The 26,554-nt window shown below is 36.0% G+C and overlaps 2 protein-coding genes and 1 long non-coding RNA gene across 3 annotated transcripts in view; 2 read left to right on the forward strand and 1 right to left on the reverse strand.

Annotated features, from left to right (window-relative positions):
• LOC147760838 (uncharacterized) overlaps positions 1–26,554 on the reverse strand; it is a 34,127-nt gene that overhangs the window by 890 nt on the left and 6,683 nt on the right. Inside the window, exon 2 of the long non-coding RNA XR_015335507.1 lies at positions 25,497–25,637. This is a non-coding gene — a long non-coding RNA (uncharacterized LOC147760838). The remainder of the gene's footprint in view (positions 1–25,496; positions 25,638–26,554) is intronic.
• Positions 173–3,093, forward strand: LOC112041354 (uncharacterized). The gene is made up of 4 exons (XM_024074435.2): positions 173–912; positions 1,621–1,802; positions 2,051–2,208; positions 2,330–3,093. The coding sequence occupies exons 1-4, from the start codon at positions 617–619 to the stop codon at positions 2,543–2,545; spliced, it is 852 nt and encodes a 283-aa protein (XP_023930203.2). The 5' UTR covers positions 173–616; the 3' UTR covers positions 2,546–3,093.
• Positions 4,009–6,290, forward strand: LOC106151422 (uncharacterized). The gene is made up of 5 exons (XM_013524675.3): positions 4,009–4,108; positions 4,455–4,733; positions 5,075–5,256; positions 5,590–5,747; positions 5,964–6,290. Exons 1-5 carry the CDS (start codon positions 4,101–4,103, stop codon positions 6,177–6,179), a joined length of 843 nt encoding a protein of 280 aa, XP_013380129.2. The 5' UTR covers positions 4,009–4,100; the 3' UTR covers positions 6,180–6,290.

Raw genomic sequence — 26,554 nt, forward strand, 5'->3', positions numbered from 1 at the left:
CCCATCCCTTGTGGTTCTTGGCGAGGTCTATGAAATATGGAATATGGTACAGGGTACAGTTTTTAACATTTATTAAAATAGTCTTCATCTGTTCAATCCCACCTAACTCCCACTACGAAATGTTATTGTTACAGGTGAGTGTTGGAATTTGTTAGGTGCCTTGTCTGACCTTTCCCATGCTGCTAGGTTTAACTATAATCGCCATTAATGGCTAACTTTATGCGATGGTGACGGGCAATCGTTTTGATTTTATGGACAACATTAGTCTTAATGTAGCGTAGGTTAAATATTTTGTGTCCGCACTAGGCCAGTGGTCTATAGGCCAGACTAATGTATAAAATGTTCTTAATGCCAAGTAAATGCCTTCTCTGTAAGACAATCCCTGTGTAATTTCATGGGGAATTCGAAGGTATGTTCTTTTCATCTTGTAGTTTAAATCAGTTTAAACCCTTTTCTCCTTTAATATTTCAACTATGTGTATGGGTGGCTGGAGAAAATTTTGTTTCTCGACGATGAATTATAAACTAAAAAGATGCACTGCAGTTGCCTTAATTGATTCATCGACAACAATTTACCTCATTGTTCTATATATTTGTATCTATTAAAGGCGACATATATGGTCATGTCTGCTTTATTGTACATGCTACTGGTTTACCTATCAATCCCTTCAACGGCCAATGGAGGTAGTATTGGGAACCACGCCCCACTATCTTCACTCTGGCCATCGGCCATGCATAGGTGGCTCAAGTGGTACCATGGACTCTTCAGACAGGATGCATGCGAGGCCAGACAAATATCACGCGACATCGCCTATCGTCAAATATTTGTGTATACTTATGAAGGGAACTGGAATTTAGATATTCAAAATTTTGCTCGCTTCAAGGAGCATCACAGTTGCGCTGGTCGAAAGGAGTAAGTTATTTTTTGTTTTGTTATGTAAAAGGCGGTGTGGTGTAACCGTTCCATATTTCTAACGATTTCATTGGTACTGTGCTTTTCGTATGTGTCATTGTCCACTGTCTATATTTAACCGATTTATTTTACTAATATAGTGGGTTGAAAACTTCTACATGTAGTTTCTAGCTATTTAATTGACTGTGTCGCAGGTTAATTTCTCTTAATATCTTCATGCCATTTATTTTACTCAATACTTGAATCTTAAGAAGCAAACTGTTTTTACGCCAACTTATCACATGTTCCTTCAGCAAACATGCAAAGAAAAATTGCTTGCTTATATCTCCATACAGAGTATTTCAAACATGTAGACAACAAAATACACGGTGATTATAAGGCGTACATTTGCAATATGCTTAAAATACCGTCTCTTATTTTCACAAGATAATGTATATATCCACTTAAAATAAAAGCCAAACTATCTTCCATCCTAGACTTAACCGTCCTCTAATGTCGTATCTAATGTCCTGTTGCAATCGTTCTGTGGTGAGAGAAATTGGTATTGTTTCTCATCACTTAATTATTATGCACAAAAATTGAGTTTATTTTTATATATGAAGATCATCAGAAAGTCATAAATTTGAGGATCGGTTTGAATGAAATCTTGATATAATATTACTTGGCATAGCACAATAATTTAATAATCATGCGAACAATTTGTTGTAGTAACGAGAGTATTGTTGCCCAAGGAAGAAAACGTATCAAAATATTCGAGGAGCATTTTGGAATGAAGTTGCCGGCTTTAACTGACCAAGATCTCTTAGACGGAAAAGTACCATTGCTTGGAGGAAAACTAAGTTTCCATCCATACCACATCAACCCAGCAGCCAAATGTAGAGTTATCTTAGGTAAGATGGGAATTGTTTTTAGAAAATATGCATTTTATGAGGCCACGTGTTATAAGATAAACAAGAAAGAGGACTTATGAAGTATTTGTAAAATATATACACGGTAAAAGTAAAACAACTCAAAGAAGAAAAAAATAGCCCCATGTTTGACATTCTGGAGCAAAACGACTCATACAGGTACTTTGCATATGCAACCGAAAGGCAGCACCACTATGGCGTTTCATATGGTTTTATGTCTTTCTTTTCAGACTCAAATCGGCATGAGAGCCGGGCGTATAAGAACGTCCCAGTGTCAGATGCCGGGTGGATGGTAGAGGCCCTTCAGACTGTTAACGTTAGTGGTCCAGGATTTTCAGGAATTCTTATGCCAGGGTCTGCAATCTTCCAGGGAGAGTTCTTGTTCTATGTAAGTATCGGGGTCTATATGTACAATATATCAGAAAAAAGTAGGACCAAGCCAGATAGGATTGCTCATTTGCCGTGCCATTTTTATTTATCTCGCTTAGCTGTTTAAATTCACATTTCAGACATCTCGAGAAAACCCACACGGCGGGAAAGTTTTGATCCAATACGAGTCCAAAACACCCAGCTATGTGATTGAGAATGGGCGTTTGTTTCTCTGGAACCCTGAACCGTTTCATCCCGTGTACGGAAAGGGACGTGATGCCCACGTGGCTGAGCTGGACCCTGTCACAGGAAGATTTTCTGCTAGAGAGGTGCTGACTTTTTCACCAGATGCATAAATGAGTGGTGGTAAAATGGGAAAGAAGACAGCAGTCAACAACAGCAGAATGGAAGGGGAAATACATGCTGTATAGAAACGACGTTCAATGGATTCTAACCATTTGCTGGCCTAATATGAAAAACACGACACTGGCCAATAATTTGCAGTAATATGATCTATTATAACTTACAATAGTGCAAATTCAATACGGTATTCGTTCGGCTCAGAATTGTGAAAGTTAAAATATGTTAGATATTAAATTGTTTTATTTTGATGTCTTTATTTGGTGTTGGGAGTGAAGAAGAGGCCGTAAACAATAATTTTATTTACATACATATGTACTTACTTGGCTTATATTCACCAAAGGTATACATGTATGTTTCATTTTGCGTCTTGATTTGTTACTGCATGTGTATAACTGCGATATGAAAGAGCATGATGTTCATGTGTATTTTCTAAAAGCTTTTATGTTATGCGACCAATAAACTGGATAAATGCATTTAAAATCGATTTTATAGCGGAAATAATCAAGTATAACAACAAACAGTTTTTATAAAAACATTTCAAAAATCAGGGGTAATCATTCCGGTTCTTGGACTAGTAAAATGTATTTGAATAAACTGTAAAGCGCCAATCTATCTATCACTCAAGGTGCCGGTGAGATAGGAATGGTAGTCGTGGGAATAAAGTTTTGAGTCCCATGTGGTTAGTACAGGTTAGGGTTAGTTGGAGTATTGGGGTTAGAATATAAAGATTCATCATAATCGACGTGTGATCTCATATAAGAAATAAATATATTAAAAATGCATCTGTTAAGATCAACTAAAATTTATATAAAGCTGAGTAGTTTTTTTTTGTCCCTGAAGAAGGCACCCAAGCTGAGAATCCGGGTGCTTTATACCAATTATAGTTGATATTAATAGATGCCTTCTCAATTAAATTTATGGAGGAAGTATATGGGACGGATATCAGCTATACAAAGTAAGGGAGAGCGAACTACGGTTCCTGATCTGGAGGACCTCCATCTCTGTCACATCGGGTCAGCTCTGACGTAGCTAAGTCAAAATGCCATTGGCCCGTCTAACTGCTTGCTTGTACACTTGAAGGACTAGATCAGTCCACGTGATCTCATGCCAGTTGTTTTTTTTAAACCGTTCACACTCTCAATATACACACTTCCTCTCGTGAGTGGTTCTCTGGCACCCAGTAGGTCTTTTTCCTCCGAGCGACCAATTACAATCAGGTTTTTTTCCAGGTCCCTCACAAAACGAAGCCGTCTGCTAGCGACAACCGCAGCTATACAGTAACAAGTAACAACGTTCTACCCAACATACTGAAATTTGCTTCATTCGCGGGGCTGCTACATGTACATTAGAATAGCAAGCAGAAGGTTAACCTAATTTAATGTTGTGTTTATACTATTTATTCCCAATTAAATCACTTGAGGTATCATTTGCATGGAATGTGGACATTATAACCACATCGCAGTAAATGTCAATATGCCCCTATTAGCATTGCAGCAGTCGGAAAGGCCCATGCTACTGTAGTGCAGTGTTATTAAGTGAAGATTAGAAATGGGCAGGTACTGGTATGTTATTTGTTTTAAAGGGCAGCATTTAAATCATTGGTTTACATTAGTATGTATTGCTATTACTACAATATACGCAATGTTTTGAATACATTTCAGAATTGATATCTTTCTGCCTAAATTATATTCTGTTGCGCATACATGTACATAGCAGCCATATAGAATTTAAAGTTAAATATTTTCCTATGTAACTGTAAATCAAATGACTCATTTGACTATATTGCTAAACGGCAATGTCTACAAATTAGGCGCTTTTTAATATGAAACAAGCTTAAAGTACAGGTATGGGGCCTACCGTAGGCCTACAATTTTGAAAATTATCTGATATATTTTTTACCAGACGAGAAACATTTATAGTGTTCACGTTGTATACACTACTTGTATACGGAAACCTCCCTACCGCTGGTTATGGGCATTGGTCTACACCATGGTCCTTTTATGGCTTGTTTAAATGGCTTCCCGGACTTAACAAACAACACACATGTGAGGCAAAATGTCTGCCGAAAAACAGTGAAGTTAAGCAGGCGTTGGTGCTTACATACAGTGGAAATTTAAATGATGTGGTTAACCCAGATTTTAATCTTTTCGAAGAACATCATAGATGCGCAGGCCGAAGCGAGTGAGTGGTCTTTACTGTGTTCTTATTAACGTTTCCTTGTAAATAGGAATGAATATCTAAAAATCAGACTGCTTAGATACAAAATGCCTTTGCTAAGCCAGCTGACGAAAAGGATTAGAAGAAAAGTTCGCTATTGAAATAAAAACAGTAGTAAATGGAAATTTTGTCATGTTTCTAAGTGTACTGTTTCCTAACAGCTACCAGTGTTCAGTCTTATTGTGTTGTGGTATGTAAAAACACTGCCATACAAGGTGAACTAATATTGTTTTAATCTTTTTCTTCTGTTGTTTAATAGAATTTCAGTTTCAATCAAAGCTTTAAGAAGTGTGATTCTTTTACAGCAACGCCAGTATAATTGCTGAAGGGAGAAAGCGCATCCAGATATTCGAGTATTATTATGGGATAGATTTATCCACCATTAAAGACCAAGATCTTCTTGACGGACGAGTTCCCCTCCTTGGCGGCAAATTGTTGTTTCGTCCATATCGCTTAAGCCCAGCGATAGACTGTAGAGTTATTCTCGGTAAATGCCGTTATCAACCATTCTTGTAAAAGTAATTAAGCTTTATTGTCATACCATCGCGCTATATGTATTACAATTTAGGTATTTCTGTGTGCTTTTATTGTAGGCCTACCTGTAGCGTCCTAGTACTTGTGTACGTAGTTTTAAATAGTTGCTTTTCTCGATGTTGTACATTTAATCCTGGAGGCAGGATTCAAGGCGTACATGTAAACCTACACGGTAGGTATAAGGTAAAGAGGCTGTGGGATTGAATTCACATATATATACACGTACTACCGCTAAGACCCGCTTGGCGAATAGACGGTTTAAATAATGGATATGCTGTTATTTCAGAGTCTAATCCTTTTGGCAGTTGGTCCTACGAGAACGTGATAGTGTCTGATGCAGGTTGGGTTATAGAGGCCATAAAAGACGTCAACATAACCGGACCGGGTTACAAAGGCTCAGTGTCTGCCGGTTCTGGCATCTACCAAGGAGAGTTTCTATTTGATGTAAGTGTGAATAAAAATCAGTTTACAAATCACTTCTGGTTCATGAAAAAAATCTCTGTTTTATTGTTCCTCTCGAAAATAACAGAGTATCAAATCTCGGAATATTATCATATTTTACTCATTTTCCTATTGTTTATAAAGTTATGTCATATAAAACCATGCAATTTATTTCCATGCACTTCACCGCCGAATTAATTTCTTAGTCTTTTTCTTCAGACATCTCGAGAGAACCCTTACGGCGGCAGAGTACTCATCAAATTTGAATCCAAGGAACCTCAATATATTACAAACGATGGTCGCTTCCTTATTTGGAAAGCAGAATTATCCCATCCTGTGTATGGCAAGGGGCGTACTGTCCATTTCTTAGAGGCAGATCCTGTTACATCCAAATTTGCAAGCAGAGAAGTGCAAACCTTCCCAGTAGATGCATAATCGCTAAGCTACATTTTGTGATCGATGTACTTTTTAATACTTAACAGAGATTAAGTCATAACATACATTTAATTTTCCAGACGTTGATTAATAAATCTTATGGAGCTAGAAGTTCGATTTGCTTAAAGCTTCTCTCTCTGTCTCTCTTATTTCAGCACAGAGAGGTATTGGGGACAGTTTGGCACGTTTCAGATAATAATGTTCTTTTTAATCTTTTCTTCGCAAAACAAACAAACAAACAAAAAAAAAAAAAAAAAAAAAAAAAAAAAAAAAAAAAAAAAACACACACACACACACTAAAGGTCACATTACACGAAAGGACCAGTATACATACTGTCAAGGCATACTGATAAACACAGCAAATAAAAAGTTACAATACGCTTAACCTTCCACAGTACATGGACTGTCATAATATACTACATATCAAAGTACCACAGTCACATTACACAAAATCTTAGAGAAAACGTTACTTTAACATTTAAAACTGTATATAAAGAATCCCAACAAACCTTACCCTGTGGTAAATGTTAGGTACACGTTGTCATACAAATGGGGTCTAAAAGTGCACGCTGGTAGTCAAGATATTTAATGATAATTATTAGCTAAACAAATATATAAATTGCTTTTTAAAGATGTATATATATATATTTCTATTAAACATACAATTGCACACGGGATATTCGTTTTGAAAAGAATTTGCAATTGACTGTTTGGCTGTGAAATAAGTCATGATTAACATAGACATAGATTAACATAGATTAGCATACATCATGCATGCTTTATGTTTACTTTTAATAAAAAAAGTGGTTATTCAGTGTCACGACATCTAAATGAAATATAATTTCATCATTATTTTATCATATTGTGCAGCAGTAACCATTTATTCTTCCAATCAGAGCTATGTCCAAGAGCTTTTTCTGGTTCGACTGAGTTGATGACTATTTATTTATTTATTTATTATGAGTGTTGAAATTATGCTAGCAAGACCATCCGAAGAGAATACATAAATAAAAAAAAATCATGCGATTCAATTTCCTGTACAAACGAGTATAAACTCATAACATGGCAAACCGCCATTCAATGTCATCTTACAATAATATTTATCCACTTCGCCAAATAATCAATCCGGGAATGGGTAAAAAATTGGACTTTGTTAAAAACACGCACTAGTAGAAATACACAACGCAGAATATAGAATGACAAGTGAGATAAAAAAGGTAAGAGCGTGTTATATACAGGCAGGTTGGCGGTCACTGTCTTGGACTGAAATTTACCTTACAATCGAATGTATATAAAACAAGTCCCAGGTGTGCTCATACAGAGATGTCGTTTAAGTCAAATGTCAATATTATACGCATTAGCAAGTGGTCGTTAGGACAGGTCTGCATATTTTGGTAGGCTGTAAGTCTTTAAAGGTATGAAATCAGCTCGGTCGGGGAGCGTGTTAACTCGAGTTCGCAAAGTAATGGGAAGGTAAGTTTTTTCCTTTTACATTTTGAAGATATAAAAGGCATATAATTTTTTTTCAAAAAGCCACGTATACATGATAGCTTAAACCAGGAGGCAAACATATAATAATGGCAATTTGAGTTAATACATGGATGGCATCTACTGCTTCATGAAATTTTTTTAATGTTGACTCTTACGTCTGTGGGCATACACTGTGTACATAAGTTCGGTATCATATTATGTATTTCTTAATTCGGTATGGTTACTATGAAAAATAACCCTTATTTTAAATCTGTTTTTGTTATTTTTATTTTACCAGAAGAGAACTGTTACTACTACTCGCTTTTTCCCTTCTGTGCGGTTGTCCTACCGCCACGGCCCATGGGGGGATAGTGGATAGGTCCACACCATGGTCGTTTTATCGCTTGTTTAGATGGCTTCATGGTCCACAGGAGAAATGCGAGGCAAGGAGTCTACCAGATAACACTGGAGTTACACAGGCATTTGTGTTAACACATAAAGGGCATTTTAGTATAACTGACCAGGATTTTCCCCGTTTCAAGGAGCACCATAGATGTGCAGGCAGAGGCGAGTAAGTACATATGCCTTTCACACGACTTTTGTGCACATCGAACCATGTTAGTCAATAGGCCTATATTTCACGCTTGCAGGGCGGCCTATAAAGCCAAAGCAACATTAAGAAAAACGACGTCTATTAAACGCGTAAATCTGAGACATTAAATCCTATTTTTATTTTGGAAAAATTGTTATTCCGTTTGTAACGCTGATTTATTTCAGGGTGTGTTTGGCATATCGGATATGTTGAAATCAATAGTTATTAATCTTATTTTTTTATTTTTATCTAAAATAAAATAGTAATGAAGTTAAAATTTTGTTATTTTCGTACAGCAATGCTAGCATCATTGCCGAAGGGAGAAAGCGCATCAAATCCTTTGAGGACCATTTTGGGATTGATATGTCACCGGTGAAGGACACCGATCTCCTGGACGGAAGAGTTCCCCTTCTTGGGGGAAAACTGTTGTTTCATCCATATCACTTCAGCCCGGGAGCAAACGTGAGGTTGATATTAGGTAAACTGCACATATTTGATCAATCAAGTAAGATAAAAATGCAACAAAACTTTTAGAGTAAAATATAATTAGGAATGAACAAGATCAATTGCTCATCTGCATAAACCAAAGACTATCTCAATAATAATTTGCTATATGATCACGTGCTACTTTTTTTTGTTCATGCTGCTTCTTTAGAGCTAAACTCCTACGGAAGCTGGTCTTATAAGAACGTTCCAGTATCTGATGCCGGTTGGATCATTGAAGTAATAGAACCTGTCAATTTAACTGGACCGGGTTACTCTGGCAGAGTTGAACCAGGGAATAGCATCTACCATGGGGAATATCTGTTTTATGTGAGTATAGTTATAATTATGTTTATTGAACATGAAATCGTACAATTGGAACATTTGATGCTGTCTTTCTGTGCGCGTCACTGTACTGAAATTGCCTTTCTGTCTTTCTGTGCTCGTCACTGTACTGAAATTCATTAGTAGATTCTTCGTCGAAATACATGCATAAGTTATGATCACAAAATGATACGTACATGTATATATGAAAAAACCCAACGTGACCTACCTTATATAAATAAGATGTAAGACAAAAATTATATATACATGAAAGTGTCTCAATGAATTTTGAAAAAATCGAAATCATCTCGTTTTGACACATTTCCAGACATCCCGAGAAAACCCTCGCGGCGGCAGAATTATAATCACAACCGAATCCAAGGAACCACAATATATCGCCGGAAATGGTCGTTTCGTGGTATGGAATGCTGAGTTATCCCACCCTCAATATGGCAAGGGGCGCACTTTCCTTTTGTCTGAGATTAATCATGATACATCCGAATTCATTACGAGAGAAACACTTATTTTTCCGCGGGATGCATAATTGACTCAACCAAAAAGCAATGCAATCCACTAAGAATCAACATGTACTGGTCCATGCATACGCATGTCTATAAACAAAAAATGTAACCATTAACAGAATTTATTACTGAAAAAGCGTTTGAATGAATTAACATTAGCAATGTTGGCAATAATTCAGTTGTTTGGTGTGATTTTTTTATGGCTCAGAGGAACGCTTGTCCTGTCAACTCACTGTCTCATGCCACATCAAGTTTTCTAAGTCTCTCCTGAGCTCTAGAATAAAATAAGTTCATAACTTGTGGTTTCAGCAGCATTTCATACATTGCATTATTATTTTCAAAAAGCAGAAAAAGATTAAGAGACTTACCAAAAACATCTGGTATAAGTGTGTTTCATTTGTATACCATTGTTACATTTCTATAGTATGAAACTTAATATTGGATATAACATATATTGGACCTAGCTTATTTTAAAATTATCACGCTTGTTTAAGGATATTGCAACCCTTTATTATCATCCAGATACAGAAAATGAGGTTTAAATGAGGTGTATATGCTACAATCCCGTGCCGTCATTTTGGTATAAATTTTCGTTATGGAGATGCGAGCCCCCAATTACAGTTTTTCATTAAACAAAGGCATTATTTTGCTTCATCAACGATAAAATCTGAACTAAGACTTTCGCTGGCAGTGTTTTGGAGTACTACCCTGTAAATCGTGTAATTAAATCGGCGTTTAAACGGCGATGGTGGGTGCTCAGGTAAAAGAGAAATGTGAGAACCCGATTTTTCAGTTTTCACCCCAAAATGCAATTGTGAAGCCACCCGTAAGATGACATATGTGTAAATGTCGATGAATATAGTCACTGAACACTGAAGATATATAATTTATCCTAAAGAATGTATGTAAGGCAGTAAATAAATAATTTTGGCTGACAATATCCTTAAAAATGCACAAATAACCCCAACACCGGTGAGTTCAGAACACATGCTGTCTCGATAATACTCTACGTGGTTTGTAGTTTTTGGCGAAAACGTGATGAAGTTTTGTACATTTTGTCAGAAATTGGCAGTTACGGACCAACTCCATCTTAAATGCTACCTGTAGCTCAGATAGAAACTTGTTTATACAAGAAGAATAACCAATTCCCCATGGAGGACATAGTTGTAAAGTTAATTTTCCTAGCCCACATCACTTCTTATGCAACCAGATGCCAATGAAAATCAAGCAGACGAGACTAATTGGGCCACCAATATGATCATCCCGAGGACGACATAGTTGTAAAGTTAATTTTCCTAGCTCTCATCACTTCTTATGCAACCAGATGCCAATGAAAATCAAGCAGACGAAGCTAATTTGGCCACCAAAATGATAAGTGCTTTTCACTTGCACGGCTTTAACGAGTTGCACTCGGCGTCAGAGAAACTCATTAATTGCAAAATGTTATGGAAGTTAATTTTCTAGCACTTAATGACTTCCTGTGATGCATTGGTAATTTTATTATTAAGCATAATGAAACATCCAAACTTGACAAGAAGAATTTAAAAAGTGTGGATAAGGTCATATATGTATGTCAAATATTCTGAAATTTTTGAAAAAAAAAAAAAGAATTAAAATAAATAAACAAAAAATTATTAATTAAATAAATATTTCTCATTCTACTCTTGTGACTGTTAATAAATGGACCCTTCCAAAGAGGCCTCAGTCTTCATGGCCACAAGATAATAACCAAGCCAAATGACATTTAAAGAAGCATTATAAGTTAGAGTAAAATAATAACAGTTATCATATATTGTCTGTTTCAAAATCATAAGTTCGGTACCGAAAAGTATTTAAAGCATTCCGTTGCTTCCAAACATCGCAGATTTGCTACCTGTTCAAATCAGGAAAATTTACATTTTGTTATTGACAAGGCATACTTTCGTTGGTTGCAATTTTGCAATTTCTAATGGGGAAATTAAGAGTGCTTGCTACATTTACCCTCCTGGTAATGGTTTTCCTTTGCCATTCAAAAGCTATCAAACAGATGCCAAGAGGAAAATCGACAGCAAATTTCGAAGTGGCAAAAAAAGTTAACCCACCTGTAATGAAAAAAGTAAGCCCACCTTTAATGAAAGACAAGAGAGGGTATCTTGGAAGAGGATGGAATACGGAAGCTAAACTCAGGGGGACAAAAAGAAGGGCAGTGGTAAAAAGACATATCAAAATACACCCCATCCAAAGTTTAGATTTTTCTGAGCCCTGGATATCTGGTAGGTTTCGGCGTCATTTATTGGCCGATGGCATGGCTGATTTTCCAGACGCCACTCCGAATCAATCCGAAAATAATGAAGTTACACTTGCATTGAGCACAGAAGCTTCCATTGGAGCTGATACGAGTATCACTGAGATTGACAAGATCATCCAAATTCCAAAACCAAATGTTCAACATTGTCTTGCTGGATTTTTTCTCACTGAGCGGCTGTACCAAATACAATGTTCATGTGACAAATACTGCCACATGTTTAATGATTGTTGTTGGCTAAGGGAGCGGGACTGTGCTTCAAATCACACTGAGCAAACTATCAACCGAAATATTACCCTACCTCAAATGAAATGCCTGAAAGCTCCACTGGCACATTCAGAGAACAGACATGTCTATCTTTGGTTTGTCTCGAAATGCCCCAAAAGTTGGCAGGATGAAGGCATTCGAATGAAGTGTGAAAGTAACAGTCCCAATATGACAGACTTCGCTTTACATTATACTCCTGTGTACGACAAAGTATCTGGACTCTCCTTCAAGAACATATTCTGTACACAATGTCACAGTATCTCAGACACTGATCCCTGGAATGCCACCTTTGGCTGCGCGACCCAAAGCCCACTGAAATTCCAAAACATGACATCTGCAGATGAAGCCATTCGAGAAGTTTTGAAGACCGACTCAGATTGCTTCATCAACTATTTTTCAACGAGAGATCTGGCCATGCGTCTGTGTGCGGCTGAAGAAAATGAAGCAGTGCTAGTAAATTGCCCGATGATAAAAGACTTTGAATTTATTTATTGGAAAGGTGTCATTACGGGTATATCATATGACGCACTGGTGGATCTGTGCTTTGAAGGACCAACTAATATTGTAACCGTGCGAAATAGACTCTTTAAGAATTTCTTCTGTTTTCTTTGTTGGGATGGTCCTTACTTTTACGGAACAGATAGCTGTCAGAATAACAGTGAGTACAAACATCTATATATTGTTTTTCATATATTTAACAATTTTTCTAAAAAAAGATACTAAAAAAGCGTGCCTCTTTTTAGCTATCAATTTACCATTAGTTTTCCATTCTTAGTGAGCAATAAGAGATTGAACTTCTTTTCTCCTTTTTTAAACATGTTCAAATATTCCCGTACACGTTTTTTCCTTTATATGTTCTTTCTTAATATTTATTAAGTAGTGAAGGTAAAATTGTTCTTTTTCCTCTCCCCTTTTCTCTCTCTCTTTCTCTCTCACGCAGCACACACATACACACATACAAACACACACATGCGCAAACACGCACACACACGCACACACACACACCTTATCTTTTTCATCTTGTTCTGGAGATGTTTTTAAATGTCAGTTAATGTTTGGCTCATTTCCAATCATACATTACCAGGGGATCCTGGTTATGTGTACAATCCCAAAGGATTCTCTTCAACTCTATCTGTGGGCCCAATATTGGCTAAAGAAAACAACAGGTACCATTGCAGAATTTCACAACACTCCCAATTCAGCTCCGACCCGGTATGTATACTATATAGCAGTCACGAATTTGACAATGAAATAACCACATGAATTTTTAAGTAATTTTATATGGCTTTAAAATGTACTATATATAACCACATAAACTCGGTAGGCAATATTTGAATAGTACGTGCGGTGATTTAAAATGCTTAGTGTTTCGTACAACAGTGCAGGTGTACATGTAGCTCAATTACACACCAAGAGGATTCTCTTTTAGGGGCTTTTACTCCACGAGGAACTGGACGCTCTACATTATAACATACTTAAGGTGGTATAACGATTCGTCACCACCAAGATGTTAGTGAGAACAATACTGCAATTGAAATAAAAAGCCTACAGTACTTTTATGACTTTAATCCAGACTTAAGAGAATAATAACTTGTTATTCATAAATCTACCTGCAGAGCAGAACTTCTTTTTGCCAAATGCCATATGACTCCCGTTTGTGTCCCTCGGGTTTTTATAAGAAGATATACCAAAATTGAACCGTAGAATAGAATCTTCATTTACCCGATACCAGAGCAGTGATTATCGATCAATGGTGTTTCTCTTTGTTGAAGCTCCACAGCGTAAAGTAAACACTGGGAATCTGCTATAAGAATTCGTTTAAAAATTTTTTTTGCCGTGCCGTTGAGCTGGAAATCCGTACTAATATAATTGGTTAAAAAAAGTTATTTGCCTTGCCTTTGGACCTACATATTAGTGTATTTTTAAATCTTTAAAAAAACTATGGAATAAAAAAAATGCTGTTGTATTTATTAGTATCCATCATGCATCATGCATCATTTTACAAATCTCGACCCAATTGTTCACCTTTTTCGTTCTCTTTTCAGTGTGCCAGTGATAATGAAGACTGCCCTCCTCAGTTTAACTACGACGCCATTCACGGATATTGTATACCTTTGCTTCAGCAATTTTCTGGGGTGCACACGGTCATTGATATTATCTTTACATTCACTGACTATAAGAACATCCCAGTCAATGTTCCAACCAATCACAGATTTATTTGTTCTGCAATTAAGGGCAGTTTCAATAAGTTAGGAATAGCTGATGTTAACCGCAGGACATATATCGGTTGCCAGGCAGTGTTCTCCTCTCAACCATTCTCACAAATAGAAGTGTTAGCAAGTTTCTCATTAAAACTAGGAGGTAAACAAGCAACATATAAATCTATTGAATTTGCAGAGGGGTCAATGCGACAAAATTTAACCAGCATTTTGCCAAAGGTAAACATTTCCCTTGACTTATTTAATGGAAAATACAAAATAGATATGACCATGCGTGTTTCAAATGATAATCCTGTGTTCAAAACTGTGTTTTGGTCGGACTTAGGTGATGCATTCAGACTAGCAAATGATGCAGACTCTTTATGCTCTGTTGTTGTTGTTTCAATGGCAGACGTTACAAACGTTCAATCTGATGCATTTAATTTTTATTTTGAATATGTCGCAGAAAAAGTCACCATAAACCGGAAACAAGTTGTTGTTTTTGAGGGCAACATATTTATCTGCAGGCAGGGTATTGAAAAGTTGCTAGAATCTATATCCCAAACAAGAAATAAAACCAAAATTAAACCAAAGACTGGAAATCTAATTTCCGTGACTATTTTTGAAATTTGGGCTTTACCTTCCATTTCACTGGCTATATTTCTGGTCCACCTTATCTTATGTGTTATTCAGTCTGGTTGTAAGAATATTGCAGATGGAATGACCATACACCTCACAGTCATATTTCTCTTGGTTCAGTTATTATTCTCCCTTCCAGCAATCATCTCCGTGAAAACCGATGGCACTGTGTGCATGGCTCTGATAGCTACTGCCCATTTCTTTTGGCTGGTAAGTTTTCTTTGGCTTGCAAGAATGTCCTTAATGGCATTACACGGCGTCAAAGGCAGTCTGTCTTTCAGCAAAAGTCCAAAGAGACATCTATTAGCATGTTTTGGAACTACATATACAGTTCCATTGTTGATGATGTCGGCTGGGATTGTGTCAGACATGTGGGATGTTGTCCCGGTGAAAATGCTTTACTGTCAAGGAAAATGTTTCTTTGGTAATATCCAATCCTACCTTCTTCTCATACTGGCACCGGCCTCACTGGCTGCATTATTCAATGCGGTGATATGCATTGTTCTGGTTGTACATAAAAGATCTGGAAAGTTATCTGCACATGTTGTTTATCCAGACTTATTGAGCATAAATTCCTGCTATAAGATGGTGTTCATGAGCTCTGGTGTAACCTTGGCTGGTTGTGTGGGCTTGATCTTTGTAAGCCTATCCGTAGCCTCAATTGGAGACTTTTGCTACTTGGACTCTGTATTTAGGTGTCTCCAAGGCATTATCATGCTGGCAGTTACTCTGGCCTTAAGAAACAACATGGCTCCCCCTTAATAGATGCAATGTATTTGAATTGGAAAGTTTTGGAGTGTAACTCACGAAAAACGACTTCACGACATCGCTGTTTAACCGCCGTCTCAGGATCGCAGCGTGCTATCCCAACTCTGTGAAGTAAAGTGTACTCTTCTCTGATAATTTTTATATGTGTTTAATATGATAATTTTCCAAACTTATGAATACAAAGCCAAAAACATGCATATTCAAAGCGGAAACCGTGCTCACAAGATCGGTGCCATGTTGTCCATGTCACAATGTTGTTACTCAGTATCGCGGACGTGCATATATATATATATATATATATATATATATATATATATATATATATATAGTATTACTATTATTTATTTTATAGCATTGAAGATTTATCGTGATTTATTTCTTGTTCAATTTATTTATTTATTTATATTTAATTGCTATTGTTATCAGCGGTGTTGTTATTAAAGTGTAAAGTGAAGCTGGTATTTCGGCATATGACAAAATAAAGAAACTTCATTTCAACAAAGTCTTGGCTTAAAACTTCAACAGATGGTGCCATAATGAAGAATGGCAAGGCCAGATAAAAATGCTCTGATACAAAGACGACTAAGCATGCCCAGAGGTAGACTAGAAAAAGGAAAATAACTGAAGAAATTCTGATCGGTTTTAGCGCCTAGGTTTATATTCAGTACCATAATTTAATTATCAAAAAATAAAACCCGGAAACTGAAATTAAGGATAAAAAATGTCACTGTTATTTAATTGCGTTTTGCTCTTCAGTCGCATAATTGCATACATGGTGTAATTTCACAACTAAACAGTTATAAAAATTTTTAAGAAAATGTGCAACACTTAATTATATAGTGCTTTTGATAATCCAATGTATATATTGTTTGTGTTTTGAGATCCCAAAACCATATAATGTACAATTGGCTTCAGTGTCGAAACCTATTTGTAAATCACACCGTAATGCCAAACAACTATCACATCACAGATATCGGGAATCATCCCTTTATCAATCTGCCCCTTTATTTATCTTCCCGAGACCATCAGATGATGTACTTTTGGGGATTTGGGGATTTATTGATAGTTCGCTCATCAGGATGTGCTTGGGCCGTAATAATAATTATTTTATTGACCACTGGAACGTTTTACATTTATTAAGGCTCTCTACCTACTACAGGGAAAAAGAAGATAGATGGGTAGATATGGACTTGAAATTTAATATGGAATATTTCAGTTTCAAAGATATGAGAAGGTAAAAATGCGTTCTTTTTTCAAATAACTCAGATCTAATACAAGATATGATATAGAGGGGACCGAAACAGTGCTGTACATGTAGTGGTTGCGTTTCATCACTAATAGTGTGTTAGTGCGGCGTCATTAGTAACGCTCTCACAATTCACTATGTTCTGTCTGGGTGTTCTCACCGTGAAAATGCTCAGCAGTAGATATGAATGCAAAGCCGTTTCCCACGTAAACCTCTGTCCAGGAATATCCTTTATTGTCGTTTAATTGGCTGTATTATTTATTTATTTATTTATGTGTGTGTGTGTGTGTCATGTGATTAGAGGAAACGTGACTCATCATGATAGCAAATGAGAAACATCAACCTGATAAGTGTCACTTTCCTCCAACACATACGAACATCCATCTCCTATTTGTGAAGCGCAAAATTGTGCTTATTAAAGCCTATGGCAATGAATTGGTTCCCCGTATATGATAAACGCAATGTGGATGCATCCGGCTTCAAATGAAGAGCCATTTGAAGTTATCTTATGTGAGTTAAAACGGGTATCTACATTTTGCTACCTTGATATTGATTGCACATTTGAATTTCCCAAACAAAATCACCAAAACCTAAGACTATATTTAGGTTAGGGTAAACAATAACTTTTTTGGAAATCTCTCGAGGAACAAGTGATTTTAGAGGCTAAATGGGTCAAAAAGTTTATTTCAGATGAGAAATGTGAGCTAGGAACATTCTTTAGGTCGGTAATTTCACTATTTTGGAAACGCATACAAAGCATGTGTACTACATATACAGTAACTGTAGTAACTACATGCATGTATATACCTGTATTGAATAGGGTTGATTGAAGCACAAATTTTGGATAAGTTAGTGTTTTCTATGGCAGAAAATGATACTTAACACATATGTGCAACTACAGTATTTTCACAACAGCCATTTAGTTTGGTAAAATAACGATTTACAAAATGGCAGACAAAACACCCTAACAAGAGTTGCAACATCGACAATTAAACGTCCCTCTGTTTGTAATATCCCTTTTCTTATGTTTTTAGGGTTATAAAATATATTTCCCTTATGTTGATTTTGCCATTCTGACATTTTAAATGGAGTTTGGTTACCTTGTTGGTTGATAGTTTACGGTCAAGCTTGATGGAAGAGCCAGATCTCAGTCAGTCAAAGCAAGGAGTGATAGGATATCTCAAGTTCTGCTGCATGTGAATTATAAGGAAGAATCAGAATTATCCTAACCTCAAGCAACCTAAGGGTGAATGTCTTTAAATTATTAAAAAGAGATGGATGGAATATGTTTGTTCTGCACAAAATAATCCCGAGAAGCAATCACTATCATGAACTGAGACCAGCAAAAAAGTTGCCAAGGACATATCCAATGTCTGGATGTCCAAGAAAATCTTTCCTCTCTTTGAGAACATTTCCAACAGAAAAACTGCATATTGGGGCTACATGTAAAAAGCATTGTGCTTGTATATGATGCATCTTGTATCATAAACACTCTTGGTCAAGTTTTAATTGAACTATTTCACTTTCATATATCACCACTTTTAATCCTTGTATTTAACAGACAGTTAATGCTTCCTTGTACGTCGTTCCACAAATATATTATAATCCAACATATATCTGTTGAGAATGTTCTTCACAAAGATAGGAAAATCACTTTTTGGACATTCTGACATTGGAGATTTCCTTGGCAACTTCTATGCTGGCCTCAGCTTATGACAGAAATTTCTTCCGGCTTCATACATGTAAAACAAAGGAGTATAATACATCCTATTGTAATAGTTAAAAATATTCTCATTTTTGTATGGATAATTGATTCTTCATTATAATTCCCAACCAACAGATGTTAGGGAATTCTGAAATCTTATCACTTCTCATTTTGATTGAGCTAGATGACTGAGGAGGTTCATTGTCCCCATTATCAAGATTCTGGCTCTTAAGCCTAGCTTGACAGTTAACTGTCAGCTCGCATGGTAACTTAACTCACTTTAAAAAGTACCAATCTCAGTATTAACATCAGAAATGGATTCTACAACCCCTGAAACATAGGAAAAGACATATGACACACTGTAGTACATTTAATTTTTGTTGATGAAATTCTAGATTTCCTTTGGTACGTTTCAGATAATGATGTTCTTTTTAAACTTTTCTTTGAAAAAAAAAAAAAAAAAAAAAACACTCAACATCACATTACACGAAAGGTCCAGTATACATACTGTCACAACATACTGATAAACACAGTACATGAAAAGCTACAATACGCTTAACCTTCCACAGTACATGGAATGTCATAATATACTACATATCAAAGTACCACAGTCACATTACACTAAATCTTACAGCAAACGTTACTTTAACCTTTAAAACTGTATATAAAGAATACCAATAAACCTTACCCTGTGGTAAATGTTAGGTACACGTTGTCATACAAATGGAGTCTAAACGTGCACGCTGGTAGACAAGATATTTAATGATAATTATTAGCTAAACAAATATATAAATTGCTTTTTTAAGATGTATATATATATTTCTATTAAACATACAATTGCACACGGGATATTCATTTTAAGAAGAGATATTCGTTTTGAAAAGAATTTGCAATTGACTTTTGACTGTGAAATTACCCAGCAGGCATAGTCGCGTTGGATCAACGTTGAAAACAGGTTGCCGTTGATCTACCTAAATTCAACGTAAAATCAACGTTGGTCCAGCCACATCGAAACACCGTCATAATGTGACGTTGACTCAACGTTGTATTTTGGTCATTCACACAACCTTGCAGACATGGATTGTATTTTAAAATATTAATTGTTGAAAACGTGATAATTTGTTTATCAATACTGTAACTAACTTTATCAAAATAATAAAAAATTGTTTAAAGTAAAAGTGACAGTTGTTTTGTGTCTTCAGCGAACTAGTGAATTTTCTTAGCTTGTTATTCATAAATACATTCCAATAAACTGAATTCCTTGCAAGGTCAGCTAACACTAGGATGAATACTTTGCTGTAAATGTGGTGGAATGAAGTTAATAAAGTTGACAGTTCTCAATACCCTGTTATAGATAGGTTGAGGTGACTGTGACTTTGTTAAACACACACACACACACACACACACACACACACACACATATATATATATATATATATATATATATATATATATAAATCTTGGAAATTTTAACTTAAAGGCCATACATATATACCCTATATATATTTCTCCATCAAACATGTCCTACTGCTAAACACATCCAGGCTAAAAGGGTGTACCATACTTAGGTGCAAAACATGTTTAGGAGCTAAATGCGTTGAAAAAATCAGACAAAGCAGGCACTTGGATGTTTTTACGGTGTACATTATAATTGTGTACCTGTGTTTTGTACCAAAAATAAAAACATTTCAGGTCATTTTAATGTCTTTTCATGCAAGAATGCTGTCTAACAACTGGGGTTGATACAATGTTGTTATCTGACATTGATATAACGTTGTTATCTGAGGTTGAGTCAACTTTCAAATCCAATATTAATCCAACGTATTATCAACGTTATGGTTCAACGTTGTTTCAACGTTAAAACAACATAATTTGCCCGCTGGGTAGTCATGATTATCACAGACGTACTACATCATGCCTGTTTTATGTTAACTTTTTAAAATAAACAGTGGTTATTCAGTACCACGACATCTAAATAAATATAATTTCATCATTATTTTATGCTATTGTGCAGCAATAACCATTTATTCTTCCAATCAGAACTATGTCCAATAGCTTTTTCTGGTTCGACTTACTTGGTGATTTTTTCTTTATTCATTTTGAGCGACAAGTGTTGAAATTATGCTAGCAAGATCATCTGAAGAGGATACATAAATAAAGAAATCATGCCATTCAATTTCCTGTACAAACGAGTATAAACTCGTAACATGGCAAACCGCCATCCAATGCCATCTTACAACAGTATTTATACAGTTCACCAAATAACCAATCTGGGAAAGGGTCCACAAATTGGACTTTGTTAAAAATACATACTAGTAGAAATACACAATGCAGAAAATAGAATGGTAAGTGAGATAAAGAGGTAAGAGCGTGTTATACAGGCAAGTTGGCGGTCACTGTCTTGTACTGAAATTTACCTTACAATCGAATATATATAAAACAGAGATGTCGTTTAAGTAAAATGTCAATATTATACGCATTAGCGAGTGGTCGTTATGGCAGGTCTGCATATTTTTTATTCTACTTTTTTATTTTTTTTTTACCAGAATAGAACTGTTAATACCACTCGCTTTTTCCCTTCTGTGCGGTTGTCTAACCTCCACAGCCCACGGGGGGTTACTAGATAGGTCCACACCATGGTCGTTTTATCGCTTGTTTAGATGGTTTCATGGCCCGCAGGAGAAATGCGAGGCAAGGAGTTTACCAGATAACACTGGAGTTACACAGGCATTTGTGTTTACAAATAATAGAGGACATTTTAGTATAACTGACCAGGATTTCCCCGTTTCAAGGAGCACCATAGATATGCAGGCAGAGGCGAGTAAGTATATATACCTTTTATACGACCTTTGTGGGGCCTTTTTGTAAAGCGTTCTCCTTTTTTCATCACCAAGGTCAACATAAACATCAAACCATGTCAATAGGCCTATATTTCACGCTTGCGGACCGGCCTGTAAAGACAAAACAGCATTAAGAAAACCCATGTCTATTAAACGTGTAAATCTGACACATTCAATCCTTTTCTTATTTTGAAAAAAATATTATTCCGTTTGTAATGATGATTTATTTCAGGGTATGTTTGGCGTACCAGATATGTTGAAACCAATAGTAATTATTTTTATCTTTTATCTAAAATAAAGTAAAAATGAAGATAAAATTATATGATCTTTCAAAATCTGGTCTCAATTTCCATTTTTTATCCATTCTCTTCTTATGAATAGTCTCAATCTATGACATTAATTATTTAAGAAATATGTATGAAAAAAGGTAAAATATATAGGTGTATTCGAGCAACTTAAGAGATTTAGGGTACATTTGTTATTTTCGTACAGCAATGCTAGCATCATTGCCGAAGGGAGAAAGCGCATCAAATCCTTTGAGGACCATTATGGGATGGATATGTCACCGGTGAAGGATACCGATCTCCTCGACGGGAGAGTTCCCCTTCTTGGGGGAAAACTGTTGTTTCATTCATATCACTTCAGCCCGGCAGCAAACATGATGTTGATATTAGGTAAACTGCATCTATTTGATCAATCAAGTAAGATATAAATGAATCAAATTTTTTAGAGTAAAATATAATCAGGAATGAACAAGATCAATCGGTCATCAACATGAATCAAAGACTATCTCAATAATAATTTGCTATATGATCACGTGCTACATATTTTTGTTCATGCTGCTTCTTTAGAGTTAAACTCCTACGGAAGCTGGTCTTATAAGAACGTTTCAGTATCTGATGCCGGCTGCAGTAATAGAACCAGTAAACTTAACTGGACCGGGTTTCTCTGGCGGAGTTGAACCAGGGAATAGCATCTGCCATGGGGAATATCTGTTTTATGTGAGTGTAGTAATAATAATGTTTCTTCAACACGAAATCGTACAATTGAAACTTTTAATGGCGTCTTTCTGTGCGCGTCACTGTTCTTTGAAATTCATTCGTAGATTTTGCGTGGAAAAACATGCATAAGTTATGATCACAACATGATATGTACGTGTATATGAAAAAAACCAACGTTATATACGTTATATAAATAAGATGTAAGATATAAATTAATTTGTGATGTATGTGTAATTGTTGATAAATTTAGTCACTGAACACTGAAGATATATTTATTACCCGAAAGAAAGTATTAAGGCAGTAAATATAAGGAGTTTTGGGCGAAAGGTGACAGTATCCTATAAAATGAAGTAATAACCCCAAAACCAGTGAGTTCAGAACAACTTCCAATTCAAACATGCTGTCTCGATAAAACTCTACGTTGCTTTGTTGTTTATGATGAAAAAGCGATGAAGTTTGGTACTTTTCGGCAGAAATTGGCAGTTACAGACCAACTCCATCTTAAGTGATAGTTCAGACTTTAACTTCTTAATACAAAGAAGAAAAACCAATTCCCCGAGGAGGGCATAATTGAAAAGTTAATTTTCCTGTCTTTCATCACTTCTTATGCAACCAGATGCCAATGAAAATCAAGCAGACGAGATTAATTTGCCCATCAATATGATCACCCCGAGGAAGACAGCGTTATAAAGTTAATTTTCCTAGCTCTCATTACTTCTCATGCAACCAGATGCCAATGAAAATCGAGCAGACGAGACTAATTTGCCCACCAAAATGATAACTGCTTTTCACTTGCACGACTTCAACGACTTGCACTCGGCGTCAGAGAAACCCATTAATTGCGAAATGTTATGAAAGTTAATTTTCTAGCACTTAATGACTTCCTGTCGCGCAATGGTCATTTTATGATTAAGCATAACGAAACATCCAAATTTGACAAGAAGAATTTAAAAAGTGTGGATAAGGTCATATATGTATGTCAAATATTCTGAAATTAAAATAAATAAACAAAAATTATTAATAAAATAAACTGATAAAAATAAATTAAATAAGTTAAACATTGAATATTTCTCATTCTACTTATGAAAGGTGACTTCTAATAAATGGCACTTCGAAAGAGGCTTCAGTCTTCATTGCTACAAGATAATAACCAAGGCTAGTGACGTTTAAAGAAGCATTATAAGTTCGAGTAAACTAATTACAGTTATCATCTGTTGTCTGTTTCAAAGTCATAAGTTAGCTACCGATAACTTTTTAAAGCACTACGCTGCTTCCAATCATCACAAATTTGCTACCTGTTCGCATCAGCAAAATTTACTACCTGTTCGAATCAGCAAAATTTACTTTTTGTTATTGACAAGGCATACTTTCGTTGGTTGCAATTTTGCAATTCCCAATGGGGAAATTAAAAGTGCTTGTTACATCTTTCCTCCTTGTAATGGTTTTCCTTTGTCATTCAAAAGCTATCAAACAGATGTCAAGAGGGAAATCGACAGCAAATTTGGAAGTGGCAGAAAAAGTAAACCCACCTTTAATGAAAGACAAGAGAGGGTATCTTGGAAGAGGATCGAAATCGGACGCTAAACATGAGGGGACCAAAACAAGAGCAGTGGCAAAAAGACATATCAAACGGCGCCCCATCCAAAGTTTAGATTTTTCTGAGCCCTGGATACCTGGTAGGTTTCGGCGTCATTTATTGGCCGATGGCATGACTGATTTTCCAGATGCCACTACGAATCAATCCGAAAATAATGAAGTTACACCTGCATCGAGCACAGAAGCTTCCATTAGAGCTAATACGAATCTAGCTGAGATTACCAAGATCATCCAAATTCCAAAACCAAACGTTCAATATTGTCTTACTGGAAATTCTCTCGGTGATAGGTTCTTCCAAATACAATGTTCCTGTGACAAAAACTGCCACATGTTTGATGATTGTTGTTGGCTAACGGAGCGGGACTGTGCTTCAAACCACACAGAGCAAACTATTAAACGAAATATTACCCTACCTCAAATGAAATGCCTGAAGGCTCCACTGGCACATTCAAAGAACAACCTAGTTTATTTTTGGTTTGTCTCGAAATGCCCCAAAAGTTGGCAGGATGAAGGCATTCGAATGAAGTGTGAAAGTAACAGTCCCGATATGACAGACCTCGCTTTACATTATACCCCTGTGTACGACGAAGTATCTGGACTCTCTTTTAAGAACATTTTCTGTACACAGTGTCACAATATCTCAGATATCGATCCCTGGAATGCCACCTTTGGTTGTTATCACCAAGGCCCACTGAAATTCCAAAACGTTTCATCTGCAGATGAAGCCATTCGGGAGGTTTTGAAGACCGACTCAGATTGCTTCATCAACTACTTTTCTACAAGAAATTTGGCCATGCGTCTCTGTGCGGCTGACGAAAGTGAAGCAATGCTAGCAGACTGTCCGACTGTAAGATACCTTGAATTATATTGGAAAGATGTCAATACGGGTATACCATATGACGTGCTGGAGGATCTGTGCTTTGAAGGACCAACTAATATTGTAAACTTGCAAAGCAGACTCTTTAGGAATTTCTTCTGTTTTTTTTGTTGGGATGGTCATTACTTTTACGGAACAGACAGCTGTCAGAATAACAGTGAGTACAAACATCTATATATTGTTCTTGATGTATTCATCAATTTTTCTAAAAAAAGGGATAAATGAAAAGATTAATTATCTCTATTTTGCAATCAGTTAACCCTTAGTGTTCCATTCTTAGGTAACAATAAGAGATCGAACTCCTTTTTTCTTTTTTTAAACATGTTCAAATATTCCCGTACGCGCTTTGTTTACTCATATGTTCTTTCTTATTCTTTTTTATATAATGAAGATAAAATTGTTCTCTCTCTCTCTCTCTCTCTCTCTCTCTCTCTCTCAAACACACAAATACACACAAACACACACACACACACTCATGCACAAACACACACACACACACAGCTTACCTTTAGCATCTTGTACTGGAATTGGTTTTAAATGTCAGTTAAATGTTTGGCACATTTCCTATCATATATTGCCAGGGGATCCTGGATACGTGTACAATCCCACGGGATTCTCTTCATCTCTATCTGTTGGCCCAGTACTGGCTAAAGAAAACAATAGATACCATTGCAGAGTTTCAGAACACTCCCAGTTCAGCTCCGACCCGGTATGTATACTATATAGCATTCAAGAATTTGGCAATGAAATAACAGACATTTTTTATTATTTTATATGAAAATAATGCTTTTCATAAAACTATGATTGTGATTGTGAATAATAAAGAAAATGTAATGCATTGCAAACTCTAGATAACAGTTATAAAAATACTATATATCACCACATATACTCAGTACGCAATAATTGAACAGTACCCTGTACATACGTGCGGGGATTTAAAACGCTTTCGTACAACAGTGTGCCTCTAATACACCTCTAATACACACCAAGAGAAGTCTCTTTTAGGGGCTTTTGCTCCACGAAGAAATGGACGCTCTACATTATAACATATTTAAGACGATTACATATGCAATTCTTCACCACCAAGATGTCAGTGAGAACAATACTGCAGTCGAAATAAAAAGCCTGCAGTACCTTTATTACTCTTATCCAGAGTTCAGAAAACAATACCAATACCTGTAGAGCAGAATTTCATCACTCTGTTGTTTTTATTGCTTTGACTTCTTTTTGCCAAATGATAATGTGTTGCGGATCCCACACCAAAACAAACAAACGACGGGAAATGTTCACACTTTATTTCACGCACACTGACATGGATATGGTGAAACTAAAAATAACAAAATAATGAAATATAAATACCAAACTAATTATACAAAATACACAAATATAACATAAATTGATTACAAATATAAAAAGAAATAATAAATTAATTATAAGAAACGGAAATGTTGTGCAAATGATTAACAATAGAATTGAATACAATACGTACAGAGAAATGTGGCTTTCCCGTCCAGTGTTGATCCACAAATTTTGCCTACTAAAACTTCAGTCTCGACGACCTGAG

This window comes from Lingula anatina, chromosome 7 (assembly GCF_051362555.1).
Source record: "Lingula anatina isolate TDL-2025a chromosome 7, LinAna3.0, whole genome shotgun sequence".
NCBI classification, from domain to species: Eukaryota; Metazoa; Brachiopoda; class Lingulata; order Lingulida; family Lingulidae; genus Lingula; species Lingula anatina.